Source organism: Orcinus orca, chromosome 1, assembly GCF_937001465.1.
Source record: "Orcinus orca chromosome 1, mOrcOrc1.1, whole genome shotgun sequence".
NCBI classification, from domain to species: Eukaryota; Metazoa; Chordata; class Mammalia; order Artiodactyla; family Delphinidae; genus Orcinus; species Orcinus orca.
Window position 1 is genome coordinate 11,280,692 of NC_064559.1, and position 17,264 is coordinate 11,297,955.

The window sequence follows — 17,264 nt, forward strand, 5'->3', positions numbered from 1 at the left end:
CACACAGTTTACATTTTAGTCACTTCTCTTTCTCTTTAAGCCAGTGGTTCTCAAGAGCAGTAAAATAAGAAAACTGAAGATTGTATTGTCCATAGAACTAAATATTCAGAATTTCCATTCAGAGTCATGTTTTTATCCTTTTTAGTGTTAAAATATCTTTTCTAAAATGGTGATACTAGGTACTCACTTGGCAAAATAAAAAGCAATCTTAATTTTAGTCCCATCAGATTTCTTGGAAACTGTGTTGGATGGTAAAATGCAAAATGTCCAAGTAACTTCAGTTTGAAGAATAGCATACTATGCCAATCATTAACAGATAGTGCTCTATGAAAGCAAATTATTTTTATAGGAGAACTTGATTGATTTACCTCATTTATTCATTTATTGAATAAATCTTTTGTGTGACTGCTGCATGCCAGACATTGAAATATAGTGATAAGTAAAACAAACTCGGTTGTTATCTTTAAGGAGTTTTTCAATCAAATGAGAGACAGACATTAAACAGTCTTTAACACAAATAAATGTTGCTCATGATTACAATTACAGTGAGTGAGTGGGAGACACAGGTGTAGAATGCTATGTGGTATGTTGTTGGTATGTTGTCTTAAGCCAAGTTAAGAGTTAGGATCAAAGAGAATATCATTGAGGAAGTGAAATTTCAAGATAGCCAGAAGAATAGTAGGGTTTAGGCAGGGTTGCTGCCATCTGTATTGGTGGGACGGTGGTAGTTTCTCTTCCTTTACTTTAAGAACCTGCCTCCTCTGACTAGTAACTGGCTATTTCTGTGGGTTCAGGGAGGGAGAAACGCCGGTGGGGTGTGTGGGAGACCACTGTGTCACACCCCCCTGCTATTTCCTTTCCAGCAGATAAATAACAGATGAAGTTGTTTTGGCTCAGCTCTAAGTGGGGGCAAACATATTTCTTAAGATTCAAGACCCTTTATTCAGAAGAGATAATAACAGTTTTATAGTGATATCTACAGAGTAAAAACAAGTAGAAGGTATCCAGTCATAAAGAAGATGTGGCACATATATACAATGGACTATTACTCAGCCATAAAAAGAAACGAAATTGAGCTATTTGTAATGAGGTGGATAGACCTAGAGTCTGTCATACAGAGTGAAGTAAGTCAGAAAGAGAAAGACAAATACCGTATGCTAACACATATATATGGAATTTAAGAAAAAAAAAGTGTCATGAAGAACCTAGGGGTAAGACAGGAATAAAGACACAGACCTACTAGAGAATGGACTTGAGGAGATGGGGAGGAGGAAGGGTAAGCTGTGACAAAGCGAGAGAGAGGCATGGACATATATACACTACCAAACGTAAGGTAGATAGCTAGTGGGAAGCAGCCTCATAGCACAGGGAGATCATCTCGGTGCTTTGTGACCGCCTGGAGGGGTGGAATAGGGAGGGAGACGCAAGAGGGAAGAGATATGGGAACATATGTATATGTATAACTGATTCACTTTGCTATAAAGCAGAAACTAACGCACCATTGTAAAAAAAAAAGAATAAACCATTTCTCTATCATCAAAAAAAAAAAGGTATCCAGTCAAAGTGTTTGGATTAAATTTTAGATTTTTAGGTAATGTTTTTCATTGGACCAACACAAGATGAGGTTCCTCAGAAAATTGGTCATTTATAAAATGTAATTTTGAGAGAGGGACTGAGTGAGGAAAAAGTAGGGAAGTGAAAATTTGACAATTTGGTCATTCTTTTATATATTTGTGCATAGGAACTTGACCTTCCAATATTGAAAGTAGCTGCTACAGAGATTGTATCTGGAGTATCTGGAGAATCGGAACAGAAGCTGAGAGAGCTATTTGAACAAGCTGTGGTGAGTCAGCTAATGGCTCTAATTTTAGGTGTTCAAATATAAGGCTACGTGGAAGATCCTATTTTCTCTAACGCTGGTATTTGTTAACCTGTTCACTGGCCATTCTTTTCTAAACATGGTAGTTTGTTACTCATGGTGGCTAAATGTTTAAAGTAGATTAACTAACACAGACTGTTGGATAAAATAATCTGTTTAATCTGAAAATAACGTAATTGGTGAGAAGTTCTGGGCTGTCATACCCAATAGCAATATGCTGAAAGGAGATTTTCTTTGTGATACTTTTTTCACTTTTACTTTCCTTAACGTAGGTTTGACCGAACAACCTGTAAGCAGTGTGAACATTTTTAACATTTAAGGATTATCACATTATAAAAGCACCCATGGACATGCCAGGATAAACTCTTCTCTATTTGTATAATTGAAGCTGTGAAAAGAAAATTCTGTTACCAGAGAAATTACAGATTGGATATTATTCTGATTATAATTCATGTTATCAAAATTTGGATGCTTAAGAACTTATGAGGAAGGTGACATTTGTATCTCATGAAAGTTTTATCTTCAGTGTAGTGTTATGGTTAAATGTACTCTCAAGTCAGAAACATGGGTTCAGTTCCTTATGCCACCACATACTAATTGTGTAATCTTGGGCAAGAGATTTAACCACTCTAACCCTTAGTTTCCTTACTAGTAAACTGTTAATAATACTACTTAAATCTCATGAGGTTGTTGATTGTATTAAATGAGAGGGTTCATATAAAATCTTTAATGTAGTGTTTAGCACACAGCAAAAGCCAAAAACGTTAGCTATGACGTGCTCACTTGAGCAGTCACTAGTCATCACTGGTTGAAAACTAAAAAATAGCAAAAAGTTTAAATTTATGTTGTCATCATTTGCACCCCAATTATATAGGGCCTGGTGAGCATGGCCAATGCATCTGAAATGCAAAGCTGATGGGAAATTAGAAGAGAAAGTGTATTTTATCAGTACTTGAAAATGTTTTTTTAAATGGCAAGAATGTAGCAAAATTCGTTACCTAGTCCAAGCTAGTATTGTTTGCTGCCGTAGGCCAGTAAATGGGGAGACAAGTTGTTGGAGCAAGGAATAGAGACTTTATTTGGAAAGCCAGCCAACGAAAAAGAAGGCTTCTGTTATTCTAAAATGGGGAAGAGGTAAAGTCCTGGTTCTGGTCAGACCCCAGAAGGGATGTGTTGATTTTTTCCTTCCTGCAGTTATTCACACAGGTGAGCCTGGTCAGGATGTTTCCTGTGACTTAAACATAGACTGTCATTGGAAAAGCTGTGGATGCACAAGGAAGGTGCAGAGGAAGGGTGGGAAGGGTACTGTGCAGAGCAAAGCTAAATTCTTTCAGGTGTTACCTGTTTTCCAAAATGAGCTTGATTTGATTGTTAATTGGCACACAGCTGGAAGACAAGTAATAACTTTCGTGTTTATGGTAAACACAATGATGAATGAGGATAAAAGAGACAAAGGGCAAAATTAGTTTGTTAGTTGTGTGTTTATATCTCTCTCGAACCAGTACTGAGCTGGTACTATGCCTAACAGCAGATGCTCAGTAAATGTATGGTCTAGCTCCCCTCTTTCCTGGACCCCCTGTTTCCTGATGAAAGTCAGTACAATAAGGTATGTGTGAATCAGAGAACAAAAAGGTAAAATCAGATCAAATCGTTCTTTGTTGAAAACTACATGCTTGCTTTAGGCTAAATTCTGATGACCATCATTTATTCTTTTTTCCTTTTTTTCTCATTCAGTTTTCCAGAACATTGACAAATACTATTGCCCTTGCTTTCTGAGACCTTTGCTGTCTGTAACTTTACTCATTTGTAACTGGGTAATGTGTCGAGCAGTCAGAGGTTCTCCTTTGCAAACATTATCATGAAGAGGATTGGAAAGAGAGGCAGCTAGTGGCAGGCCAAATTTCTTTCCCTTTAAAATGCAGTGGTTCACACACTTTTTAGATATCTTAGCCAGGCTGGCAGTCTGACTCTTAGCATAATCAGTGTCGCTCCTAACTAAATAACAAAGGATGAGCTGTGCTTTAGATTGTAAATCTACATCTTTTTATTTAAATTTCTCATTTTAACTGATTCTTAATCTGTTTGTTTTTTATTGTGGTAAAATATATTTAACATAAAACGTGCCATTTTAAACATTTTTACAGTTTGGTGGCATTAAGCACACTCATATTGTTATGTGACCATCACCCCTATCCATCTCCAGAACTTTCCATCTTCCCAAGCTGAAACTCTGTACCCAGTAATCACTAACTTTTCATTTTCCCCTGCCCCTAGCCCCTGGCAACTGCTGTGCTACTTTCCGCCTCTGTGAATTTGACTATTCCAGGTAGTTGTTGCTTATATTGTATCTTAACTTAACTCTCTCTGAACTCTATCTAGTTTATGTTTAAAAAAAGACTGAAGGTGATCGTTGTCCACATTGAATGTATTGGAACTTTAGCCTCCTTTCTTACTCAATGTAGTCTTCAAACTAAGCCTCTGGTATTTTCAGTTGGGGATGATGAAAACAACGTAAACGTATTTAATGCCACTAAAGCATACACTTAAAATGGTTAAGATGGTACCACAATAAAAAAAATAAAAGCAAAGCCTCTGGTGCTTCCTAAATTCCTCTTATAGCAGATTCTAGGGAAAAGCTTGGATGTTTTTATGTTGGTAGGAACATTCATGAAACGTTTGTAGTGAACTTAGTTTTTCTAGTTTAAAATTTATAAACTTACTATTTTTAAATTTCAGAACATAGCAAATGTGCCTAATTTACGAAAGAATTTCAGTAGTTTTATCATCACAGAACATGGATTGATAAGAAGACTATAAATGTGTTATCCTATATGTAGTCTCTTACTGTTCTCTTTTAATCCTTTCAGTTCTCCTAAGTCAGATAAAAATCAGAAGTAAATCACTGTGAACTGCCTTCTTTAGGGTTATTCTTTTGGTGAATGATCCTTGAACTTTAAGATTGAAAAAATGTATATACTTAACTATGCTGCAGTACAGGGAATACATTTATGATTGTATTTTTGTGATATTCTTATTTCTAGTCAAATGCACCATGTATCCTTTTTATTGATGAAATTGATGCTATTACCCCCAAAAGAGAAGTTGCTTCAAAAGATATGGAACGAAGAATTGTAGCCCAGCTCCTAACCTGCATGGACGGTCAGTTTGAAATAATGAATTCATTTTAAGAAAATGAATTTTCTTTTTTTAGTGTAAGATGTGAAGATATGAAACATTCAAGTAGCATAAAAGAGTAAAAGCAGAAATCTTTTCTTTTCATAAAAGATTGCATCGTTAATTTTTGGAGTATATCTTACAGTTATTTTTAATGCATTTACACACACTGTATAAATACAGTAACATTGTTTTGCTTTTTACAATACTCTGATTGCACCATACACACTATTCTATAACCTGCTCTTTGTATCTTAATATTTCTTGGAAATGTTGCCACTTTAATGCATTTGTATCTACCTCTTTTTAATTGCTGCTTGGTATCCTTTAGGATAAATTTATCACATTGTACTTAAATATTTCCATTTTGATGGATATTCAAGTTGTTTTGGTTTTTGCTTTACAACAAGTTGTAGGGAATATCCTTAAATGGTCCTTTTTGATACACATGTATTTTTCTAAGACGAAGCAATGGTTAAAGAGTGTACATTTAAAATTTTTATAGGAAATGGCAAATTGCCTTCCAAAAAGACTGCCATTTACATCTTTACCGGCGCTATACGAGAATCACTCTTTCTCCAGATCCTTCACAACATTGAATTGTTTTAATTTTTGCCAGTCTGAAGGATGAAAATTGGTATCTTTGTTGTAATTTGCATTTCCCTGATTACCATTGATGTAGATCATCTTTCCATACTTTTTTGGCTGTTCATATTATTTACAAAGTCCCTTTTCTCATCCTTTTCCCATTGTTCTATTGAATTTTTAAAAAAATTTGAGTGAATATTATATTTTAATATACTATGGAAACAAATCTTTTGTTAAATATACTGCAATTACTTCCTATCTGTAATTTGTTTTTCAATTTTGTTTAATGGTTTTTGGATACAAATTTGGAGGAAAGGACTCAGCACGAGTAGAACTTTTGGAACTAAATCTTACCTACTGTGAAATAGCATGTTTTATGTACATAAGAAAATTTGAAGTAATACATATTTTGCATTCCTTGGGATGCTAGGTTGTAGATTGCTTATTCTGCTGTTTTATTTTTATGTAAAATTTTCTTGCCATGTTTTAAGGACTATGTTCTTTTTTTTAAATATCTGCATCAATTCTTTTTTTTTAAATTAATTTATTCATTTATTTATTTTTGGCTGCATTGGGTCTTCATTGCTGCACGCGGGCTTTCTCTAGTTGCGGCGAGCGGGGGCTACTCTTCGTTGTGGGGCGCGGGCTTCTCATTGCGGTGGCTTCTCTTGTTGTGGAGCACGGGTTCTAGGCAAGTGGGCTTTGGTAGTTGTGGCACGTGGGCTCAGTAGTTGTGGCTTGCAGGCTCTAGAGCGCAGGCTCAGCAGTTGTGGCGCACGGGCTTACTTGCTCCGCGGCATGTGGGATCTTCCCGGACCAGGACTCGAACCCTTGTCCCCTGCACTGGCAGGCGGATTCTTAACCACTGCACCACCAGGGAAGTCCCAGGACTGTGTTCTGAATTATCATTATTTTATTGAAGCTAATTTGTTATCAGTTATAAGATACACCATTATTTTATGTACCTCTGAGAAGGAAAATGGCAAAACACCAATCAAAGTATGACATAACGCTTATCACATTGATAGTATAAGCATTCTGATTTCAGAGATACTAAAATGTGGAAAAATGAACAAGTACAGGAATTAAGCAGACTACTTATTACTAGAACATTACTGAAAGCCCTGTTAGTTGGGATTTTTGGTGTGTCTTTGTGTGTTTTAAGTTTCCCCTTTATAAACCAAAGTAAGGAAAACAGTAAATAATTCAACTTACATAGTCATCCTTTTACTGAACTGAACTTGGATCCAGTTGCCCAATGCCCAGCAAAGCCAGTTTACTGACATGGGTTGTGGTGAAGGAAAGCACAGTGTTTATTGCAGGGCACCAAGCAAGGAGAGTAGGCAGCTAATGCTTAAAAGACCTGAAGTCCTGATGCTTTCAGGCAAGGTTTTTTAAAGGTGATATTAGGGGAGGGTCTCAGGGTACATGATCAGCTCCTGGGCATTTTTCTGATTGGTTGGTGGAAAGGTAACAGGGTGATGTTTTGGGAATTTTAATCACCAGCCAGTCTGGGGGCTCTGTGCTTGTGGTCAGCATGTAGTTACCATCCTCCACTGGGTGGAGGGTCTTAGTTTCTGTAGAACCACTGAAAGGTATGCGTCAGATTGTTATCTATATATCCCTTCTGGAGGAACTATGAGTCCTGTGACTCTGTTGTTGTAATTGTTAGCTGCTTGGGTTCACTTTTTAGAACTCGGCAAAGGCCAAACAAGAAGCAGAGGACACAGAGGGGCTTGTACGCAGGAGGGCTCTGCAGAGTCCTGCTCACTCTCAGTTCTCCCTTTTCTTTGATACTCCTTAATCCTGAGGGGAACAGGGGTGGGACAAGAAACGGAATAAAGTTTTGCATAGAGATGTTAATCATAAACTCAGTGGAGGAACTCGGTTTTATGGGGACTTGTTTCTTTCTCTCGCCCCAAATAGCCTGTACCATGTGGTCATTTTTTTCCCTACGGTTTGAGAATTTTGTAAAACCTTATTATTAAATCAGAGTTTATAAATCTGAAATTGTAAGAAGTTAACACTTTTAGGTAAATTAATATGAACAAGATAATTAAGGAGACCACTTAAAAAAAACTAATTTCACCTAATTTTAAAAACTTAAACTCAGACATAATTCTAATTATTAAGATCTGTGAAGGATCTTAAAATATCATCATTTGTTTATGAGGAAACTGATGCACAGAGAGCTAAGGGCCAGATACATACAGTGAGTCATTAGCAAAGCATAGGCCAGAATCCAGATGTTTATTTATACATATGCAATTAATGAGCTACCACAAATACTTTATTTATGAGAGCTATTATCCCAGAAACACATTAACTAGTTTTTGTTTTTGTTTTTTTTTACTCTGTGTAAAAACAAGTAAAACTTCATTTTTTTAATAATCAGAAATTCATACTTTTGACTAATGTAACTTCAATTTAAAATGATCAGATCCTCTAAAAGTGAGAAAAAGAATGGGATTTATCTTGTAGTAAGTGGCCAATCCTAGCTAGGGTCTGATTTTTATCTTTCTAGCTTTTGAAACAGCACTTGTGTTACTAAGTATTGACTTCCTGTGGAAGGATATTTTCATTACTGAAGATTTAACAGATTTCCATGATTGTTCTTGTTGAATTCTGTTATTAACCCTTGCTATGTTCAGAGCATATCACCAAGACTGTAGTGTCTGAGCAACGTGAACTAGAAAAAGGAAGCAGACTCCTACCCTTGGTCATTGTTTTAGCTGTGAGACGGAAAGCATCCCTGAATCAGCAGTGGAACAGCTTTGGCTCTATACCAGCATTAGTGCAGGGAGGGTTCAGCATAGGAACATCTTCCTGTGACTGCAAGTTTGTAGCTTGTGGTGCTACGTCAATTCTGAGGTGTCACCTCGTTTTCTGTAAAGTAGTTCTGCTTGTTCAGGGATCTCCTCTTGTAGCGTGAGTCTCTTTTTTAAGCTGATTCCTTTTATTCAGTTTTCAAAAAATATTAAAGAGCTTTTTGTCTCGCTCAAACGTATACCTTATGCCTCTTTTCTTTTCAATCCAAATTTATCCAAAGAGTAGTCACTGCCAATTAAATATGTTTCTATTTCAGTTCTATTCTGTAACCCCACCCCTACAGTTGTCTCTCTGCCTCTACCATTCCACTGAAACAGTCATAGAAAACCCGTTGATGATCACCGTTGGCCACATCTTTTGGTTTGCTCTTAGCCCTCACCCCTCTGAACCCACCTCTTACAGTTGTTATCTGGGGGTAGCGATTGTACCTAGAGTAGTTCCTGGCGCGGGGTGAGCACCCAGTGAGTGTTACTGGTGGTGGTTGAGAGCATTTGATACTGTGATCACCTTGTCCTTGTCGTTGTTATCACACTTGGCTTGAGTAACACTCTGTCCTTCTGTTCTCTGACAACTCCCTACTGCTTTCCTTCACTTACTTGCCTCCTTTTCTCCATCCCTTAAAGAAAGATATCCCATAAGCACTTACACTTGATCTTCTTTTCTTCTTGCCCTCGCCACTTCCCAACTATCTCCTGTTCAGTGCATTGAAAAACCGTCAAATTACATCTCTAATCTTCATTTCTGGTAGGCTTGCAACCCATCTTCGCAGCTGCCTGTCAGATACTTGCAGGTGACTGTCCCACGTGCCCTCACACTCGGTGTGTCCAGAGCTCCACTGGCTTCCCCTGTGGCCCTTTCTGCATGTCTGACCTCCCTCCTGTATTCCATATTTAAGTTAACAGCATCCAAACTGAGTTGTCTTTGTCTCTTCCTTCTCTTCCGCCTTCACATTGAATCATTTGCTTAGTGCTTTTGATTCTATCTACAACTTGGACCTTAAACTGGGCTTTTCGTTTTCATCTCCTATGTTCCTGCCTTCACTCATCTCTCACCTGATTATTGTATTCAAATCACAACAAACTCTTTTTGCATTTATTCCTCTTTATTCGATTCAAAATTATTATTAGAGTTATCTTTCTAAAATACAAATGTTACCAGAGGAACCTTTCATGGCTTCCTGTTGGCAAAAGAATATCCTCTAAATTCCTCACTACTTGGCTGATAGAGGACTTAGTTACCTGTGAGGGGGTGTAACCTCAGACTCTCTGCTAGTCACCCCTGGTTCAGTTGAGAGAAATAATACTTGTGGAAAATACACTTTAGGCCCTGCATTCTGTCCATTAATAAAAATCTGTATCTGGATTAGGCCAGAGCAACTGGAGACTATATTGTATTCCCCGATCTCAGTGTAGTGAGTCTGTTTTGAGATACATACTACTCTGTCTTGCCAAGGCTCCCTATTGGTGGACCACTCACCTTGTCTTAACATGCCACACCTGTTTGTACCTCTGTGCTTTTCGCTCATTCCATTTCTTCCATGTAAAATTGCATTAACCTATGTTTCAGCTTATCAATATCCTATTTACCCTTCAAGCCTTTTCTAGAATGTTACCTCCTTCCTAAGTTCTCCCTGATTCCTCAGTCTGAATTCATATCTTCCATCGTATCACTGTGGTGCTTTGTTTATGCTTACTGTTCTTCAAATAGATTGAGCTGCTTGAGGACAAAGTTTGTATTTTCCTTACATCTTTCCCATACTAGACATTTAGTGAATGTTAGTTTTATATACATGTATATATATTGCTATCAGTGTGTAATACTCTCTCTCTAACCACGTAAATGACTTGTGTAAGCATTATTGTCCTTAACGTCAAGTGTCTTGTTCACCACTCATCCTGTGTCTGGTTCTTACTAGATCTGAATGACATGGCCGCTACAGCTCGGGTCCTAGTCATCGGAGCTACTAACCGACCAGACTCCTTAGACCCTGCTTTGAGACGTGCAGGAAGGTTCGACCGAGAGATATGCCTAGGTATCCCAGATGAAGCATCCAGGGAAAGGTATACTCTTAGAGAATGAAGTTTATATGCCACTACATCATCTGAACTGAATGCTTTGAAAATGAGGGTTGAGAAATATGATGTAGCCTTTTCTTTCTCTCTCTCTTTATGTGTCAGTGAAATTGATTTGGAAAGGAAAAAGCCCACATTAAATTAATGCTTAAGAAAACAATTTACTCATTAATACGGCAGTTGTTCCAGGCTGCTTTTTTCAGTAGTGATATTGGACTTATGTATCCATACTCATTTATCTGGTCTTATTAAAAGTGTCTTGTGTTTTTTAGGTGGCCGATCAGCCTAGGGAGAGTGTCTAGAGCTATGGAATAGTGCTCACTGGTCCACATGCAGGCTAAATCTGCGTTTAACAAGTACTTTAACTTGTTGCACTAATCTGCCTAAGGTCACAGGTTCCCTGACAAATAATTAAATGGTAGCCAGAGAGTTGAAAGCTGTCTGTTTGCTCTAGGACCAACCTTTCCTAGTAATTGGGGTTGAATGTCCATAGAGCAAAGAAACACCCACCAATATCTCAGTAACAAAAATATCTCGGGAGGCACTGTTGAGGCAATGGAGTAAAGAAAATCTGGTAATGTGCTGAAGTACCGTATTTTTTTTTTTTTTTTTTAGCTGAGTTGGGTCTTCGTTGCTGCGCGCAGACTTTTTCTAGTTGCGGTGAGCAGGGGCTACTCTCCATTGCGGTGCGCAGGCTTCTAATCGTGGTGGCGTCTCGGATTCTTAATCACTGTGCCACCAGGGAAGCCCTGAAATACCGTATTTACAATGACTTTCAGCTTAAGTTAGACACTGAATTGCTGTACACGATCGCCAGTGGCTTTTAGAGAAAGTGGTATGTAGTGAAAGGATAGTTAAGGGGACAGTGGAGAAGGGAAGAGGTGAAGGACAGGAGACTTCATGAATGCAGAACATAAAAGTGATCAGAAGACACTTTGGACAGGAGAAAGCATTCGAAAGGAACAGGTCATCCTTACCTTCTTCCCAGTGATTAATGTGACTTCAACTTTTCATTCATTGACATTTTCTTCTTAAGCTGTTGTATTCAGTGTCATCTATAGGTATGCTCATTGCATTCTCACATATATAATCTTTAAATAGTTACTCAACCATTCAGGTTTCTTTACTAACATGTTTATACCCACAGCAAAATAATATTATTTAGTATTTAAGTTGTCTGTATTTATTCAGCAAACATGTATTGAGCATATAGTATATGTATATACCACTGGGGTAGGTAATGAGGAATATAAAAAATTGTAAGTCCTTGCTTTCAGGATGCTTATAGTACAGAAAGAGAAATAAGGCCTGTATCCTTTATCAAGCCTTTTTTTGATTAAGTGCCAAACTTAATGGTAGAGACATAGACACAGTAGAGCCCATCATCCCTGCTAGATAAAATCCTTTGTCCATTGATCACTATTCCATCATCAACAAAGTTCTTAAAGGGCTTTCCTAGATAGCCATATTTTGAAAATTTTCAAGCCTACGGAAAAGTTGAAAAAATAATACAATAAATATCTGTCCTTTAGCTGAATTTATCACTTGTTAACATTTTACCATATTTACTTTCACTCTGTATATAAAAACGTCAGGGCTTCCCTGGTGGCACAGTGGTTGAGAGTCTGCCTGCCAATGCAGGGGACACGGGTTCGTGCCCCGGTCCGGGAGGATCCCACATGCCGCTGAGCCTGCGCGTCTGGCGCCTGTGCTCCGCAACGGGAGAGGCCACAACAGTGAGAGGCCCGCGTACCGCAAAAAAACCCCCAAAAACCCCAAAATGTCATATATTTGTGTGTGTGTGTATATTTTATTTTATTTTATTTTTATTTATTTATTTTATTTTTTGCGGTACGCATACCGCAAAAAAACCCCAAAAAACCACAAAATGTCATATATTTGTGTGTGTGTGTATATTTTATTTTATTTTATTTTTATTTATTTATTTTATTTTTTGCGGTACGCGGGCCTCTCACTGTTGTGGCCTCTCCCGTTGCGGAGCACAGGCGCCAGACGCGCAGGCTCAGCGGTCATGGCTCACGGGCCTAGCTGCTCCGCGGCATGTGGGATCCTCCCAGACCGGGGCACGAACCTGCGCCCCCTGCATCGGCAGGCGGACTCTCAACCACTGCGCCACCAGGGAAGCCCTTAACCATTTTTAAGAGTACAGTTCAGTAGTGTTATATATACTCACATTGTAGTGAATCTCTAGAACTTTTTCTGTCTTACAAAACTGAAACTCCATACCCATTAAACACGAATTTCCCCTCCTAAGGAAGTGTGTCTCTCTTTTTCTTTCTTTTTTTTAATAGTTTTAAAAAATTAATTAATTTATTTTGGCCGTGCTGGGTCTTTGTTGGGGCTCTCGGGCTCTTTGTTGCAGCGCACAGGCTTCTCTAGTTGCAGTGCGCGGGCTCAGTAGTTGTGGTGTGTGGGCTTAGTTGCCGTATGTGGGATCTTAGTTCGCCGACCAGGAATCGAACCCGGGCCCGCTGCATTGGGAGCGCAGAGTCTAAACCACTGGACCACCAGGGAAGTCCCGGAAGAGTATTTCTGATTGAGTCTTTGACAAAGGCAGAATACAGTTTTCTTATTTTTATACTTTTGTCTAGCTCTGAAGGCAGAAGCAAACTAGTTATATTATTATATGCAGATGTTAATGAGTTAAATTCTAAGATGGGGAAATTATATAAATAGAATTAATATATTAATAGAATTACATCAGTGTTTATTTTATCAATAATCCTTAGAAATAATAATTCTTAGGAAGTCATTAATTGAAGAAATATTTAAGCACCTGTTGTTTACCAGGGAGACACAATGGTTGGCACTTCAGTCACCACTTTAAATAATCAGAAGTGTGATGAGTACAAAAAGACAAAGACAGGGTCTTAGGGAGGATATATATATCAGGCAAAGCTAACATGGTCTGGAGGTTCTCTTTTTTTTTAAATTTAATTTAATTTAATGTTTTTTTAATTTATTTGTTGTTTATTTGGCTGCACCTGGTCTTAGTTGTGGCATGCAGAATCTAGTTCCCTGACCAGGGATCGAACCCAGGCCCCCTGCATTGGGAGGGCGGAGTCTTAGCCACTTGACCACCAGGGAAGTCCCGGTCTGGCGGTTCTTAGGTTCTTAAAGACGTCTCTGAGGAAGCTGAGACTCAAAGAATAAATAGCAATTAACTGATCACATGGTGAGAGTGATGAGAGTATTGGTAGGAATAGCATGTGTAAAGGCCCTAAGGTGACTGAGAGCTTAGTGTGTCCAGGGAACTGGAAGAAGAATATGGCTATAGAAGTAGAGATAGGATGTGGAAAGGCTGCAGAGGTGTACAGAATCCAGCTCACAGATACCTTGGTAAGGGTTTTGGACTTATTCTGTAAGTGGTAGGAAGCAATTAAATTAAGCAGGACAGTGATAGAAACAGATTTTTGTTTTGAGAAGGTCGCTGTAGCTGCAGTGTGAATAAGGAATGACAGGAGAGCAAGATGGGTTGTGGTAGCCCAGTGAGGGAGCTGTTGTGATATCCAGAGGCAATGGTGGGTGGGCTTAAAGAGGTGGGAGTGCAAATCGAGATAACTGGAGACATTTAGGAAGTAGAATCAATAAGTTATGTTTATCAATAGAATATATGTGTGGAGAGGTGGGGGCTATGAACAAGAGGGAAATATTCCCAGATTTCTCGCTTAAGCACCTGATGGTTTTCAGGTGCTTAAGGGGTGGGAAATACTGGAGGATAAGCAGATTTTAGAAGAGGATTTAGGGATAGATGGAGTTTAGAGGCAATTGCAGGATGTCCAAGTAGAGATGTCAAGTTGGCAATTGGACAAATGAGTCTGGATCTCCACAGAAGCCAACATTTAGGAATCATCAATGTATTGATGGCAGTTGGAGTTAAGAAAGTAGATGAGATTGTCCAGAGAGAGTGTGAAGAGAACATGTCAGAGGTTCTGGGACAGGCCCGAAGAGGCTAACAGGCTCAGGATGTAGGAAGAGCAGCCAGAAGCATTGGGAAAATGAAGAGAAAGTTGCGTAATGGAAGCCAAGAGAAGTCTGTGTTTCCAGAGGGAGGAATGAGAGGTCCAGGGAGGGAGGGCTGAAAAAGTGTCTTTGAATTGAGCAGCCTAGAGGTCACCAGTGACCTTAACAAAAAGCTGTTTGAGTGGAATGGTAGAGGTAAACTCCAGGTTGGAATGGTTGAGGAGTAAAGGGAAACTGAAAAAGCGAGAGCAGCAGACTTCCACGGTTCACTCAGGAGAGTCTGCAGCGAGGGAGAAGGCAGAAGGTTGTGGTGGCTTCATGAGGTGGTAATGGGGTGTCTAGAGAGGACTTTTCTAAGGTGGGAGAAGCTTGAGTGGTGTCCTTACGGGTTGATGGGAAGGAGAAATGGGAGGAGCAGGGAGTCAGAGCTTATGTATCGGTGCTGGCCTTAGAACGAGGGTTAATTTGTTGACATGATAGTAAAGGGAGAAAGAATGGATATGCAGGCAAGAAGGATTATCAGTTTGGTACTAGAAAATTGAGGGCGTTGTCTCTATGAATTAAAAAGCGAGATCTTCAGATGAAAGTGAGGCTCATGATGGATAGGTTAGAGGTTTGAGGAGGATGAAGGTCTGAAATTACTTCCTTGGCTATTTGAGATGAACTGGCTGGGGTAACAGGATTTTCAGGCAGTGTTTAGGATTGGGGTATGGAATGGTACCAGTAGGGCTGGTTTAATGATTTTTTTTCCCATAGCAATGCTCAACATTCTAGGTTCAGGCACAGAGAAAGCAGAGATTTAGAATTTAGATTAAGAAAGAAAAAAAGAGACTATGGACTCTTAATTGTAAAAATAGGACTATTTGATGAGGCGGTGGTGAATCCGAGAACCTACTGAGGTTTGAAAACAGGTGTGTGGGAGACTGAGCAAAGAGGAGATGCTGGAGCTAGTGATTTCAGAGGTGGGACAGATCCAGGTGCTAATAAGGTCCAGGGCATGACGGTCCATGAAGTGGAGAAGAGGGCAGAGGCAGGTGAGACGGGGGTGCAGAGGCCTTCAGTAGGTGCTGGAACTTTGAGTCATTGAAGGAAATTATCTGGGAATCCAAGCGCTGCCCGTATGTCCTGTGCTTTTTTCTAGATGTTTAACATTTCCCAGCTTTAGTTTATTTATCTGAAATACAGTAATAGTAATAATAACAAGACCTTACTTGATTTGTAAAATGATAATAATACTTTAACTTGAAGGCTTCTCGTAAGAATTAAATCAGTGGACCTAGCATAACATTTGGCACATAGCAGGAAAAGAAGTTTTTGAGGTAGTTATTGGTATTTTTCTGAACTTTAAAAGCATTTTATTATGTAAAATGTGTTCGCAGAAGGAGTCTAATATAATTGTTTCGGTTTCTATTCTTGCAAAACAAAGCACCCCCAAGTTTATTTTTATTGTTTCTCACCATTTCTGTGGATAAAGAATTCAGAGAGGCTCAGCCAGCTGGTTATGTCTCAGGGTCTCCCGTGGCTGCAGAGACTCTAGCTGGAGCTAGAACATGTGGAGGATTGGGGCAGCGGGGCTGTGCTTGTCTGCCTACTTAGCTGTCTGTATACCTGTCATTTGATCTTGTCTGTTCCTTGCCTCCTGCCCCCCCAACCCCTTTCTCATCTTGTCCGCTGAAGGCCTCTCACGTGGCACCCTTTACAGGGTAGTGTGGGCTTGCTCAGAGTCAGGCAGCCTCAGGGTGGAAGGGTTCGTCCATGGCAGGTTAGGGCTGCAGCATGAGGATTGCAGGAAACAGGCTGAAGTGACACTGCTGTTCATTTTATGTTATGTTTTGTTATGTTTCCTTATGTTATGTTATAGTTGTGCTGGGTCTTAGTTGCAGCTCGTGGGCTCCTTAGCTGCGGCTCACCGGTTCCTTAGTCATGGCATGCAAACTCTTAGTTGCAGCATGCATGTGGGATCTAGTTCCCTGACCAGGGATGGAACCCAGGCCCCCTGCACTGGGAGCTTGGGCAGCACTGCTGTTCTTGACCTCAGGATTTGTAAAACATTACATCAAAGGGAGGAAAAAACAGCAGTCAAAACCAGCCACTCTTAACACACCCCAGCCCTGTCACCTGGGCGTGTGACTCTCCCCTAGGAGGCCCAGGAAGAGGCAGGTCCTGGGAGCAAGGATCTGCATCCTCCGGTCACCAGTCCACCTGGGGCCATGCTGGAGGGGGTGGCTTGGACTTGGACATTGAGGTCTAAGCTCTTTCTACAGCAGATCTTCTAGCCTTGGAAGTGAGGTCACATAGCATCAATTCCACTATCCTCTGTTGGTTGATTGCTCACTCAGGTCAGCCCAGATTTGAGAAGAGGAGTCATAGCCCCACCTCCCACTGAGAGGAGGGTTGAGAATTTACAAACATGCTTTTTAGAACGGTCACAGTAATGAACCCCCATGTTTTTATCACCCAGTTTCAATAATTATCAACATTTTCACAGTTTTATTTTATTTATCCCCCACTTTTTTTTTCTTGGAGTGTTTTAATGCAAATCCCAGGCATATCATTTCAGGTATAAATACGTCCATAGCTAATGAATAAAGACTTTTTATTTAGCATTACACAATGCCTTTATATACCTAACAAATAATAATTTATCTGATATCCAAACATGTTCATATATTTGTACTATGTAGTTGTATTATGAAGTTTGACTATATCCATATTTAGCATTTTCATTTCTCATCTTT

General features: G+C 39.4%; 1 protein-coding gene across 4 annotated transcripts in view; it reads left to right on the plus strand.

Annotated features, from left to right (window-relative positions):
- NVL (nuclear VCP like) overlaps positions 1 to 17,264 on the plus strand; it is a 98,957-nt gene that overhangs the window by 14,624 nt on the left and 67,069 nt on the right. For all 4 annotated transcript variants that reach the window (XR_007475414.1, XR_007475415.1, XM_004270997.4 and 1 more), the window contains 3 exons: positions 1,742 to 1,843; positions 4,921 to 5,038; positions 10,386 to 10,530. Coding sequence is in view for 2 of the 4 variants with exons in the window: in XM_004270997.4 (XP_004271045.1) it covers positions 1,742 to 1,843; positions 4,921 to 5,038; positions 10,386 to 10,530 (365 nt within the window). In the remaining 2 variants the exon portion in view is untranslated. The remainder of the gene's footprint in view (positions 1 to 1,741; positions 1,844 to 4,920; positions 5,039 to 10,385; positions 10,531 to 17,264) is intronic.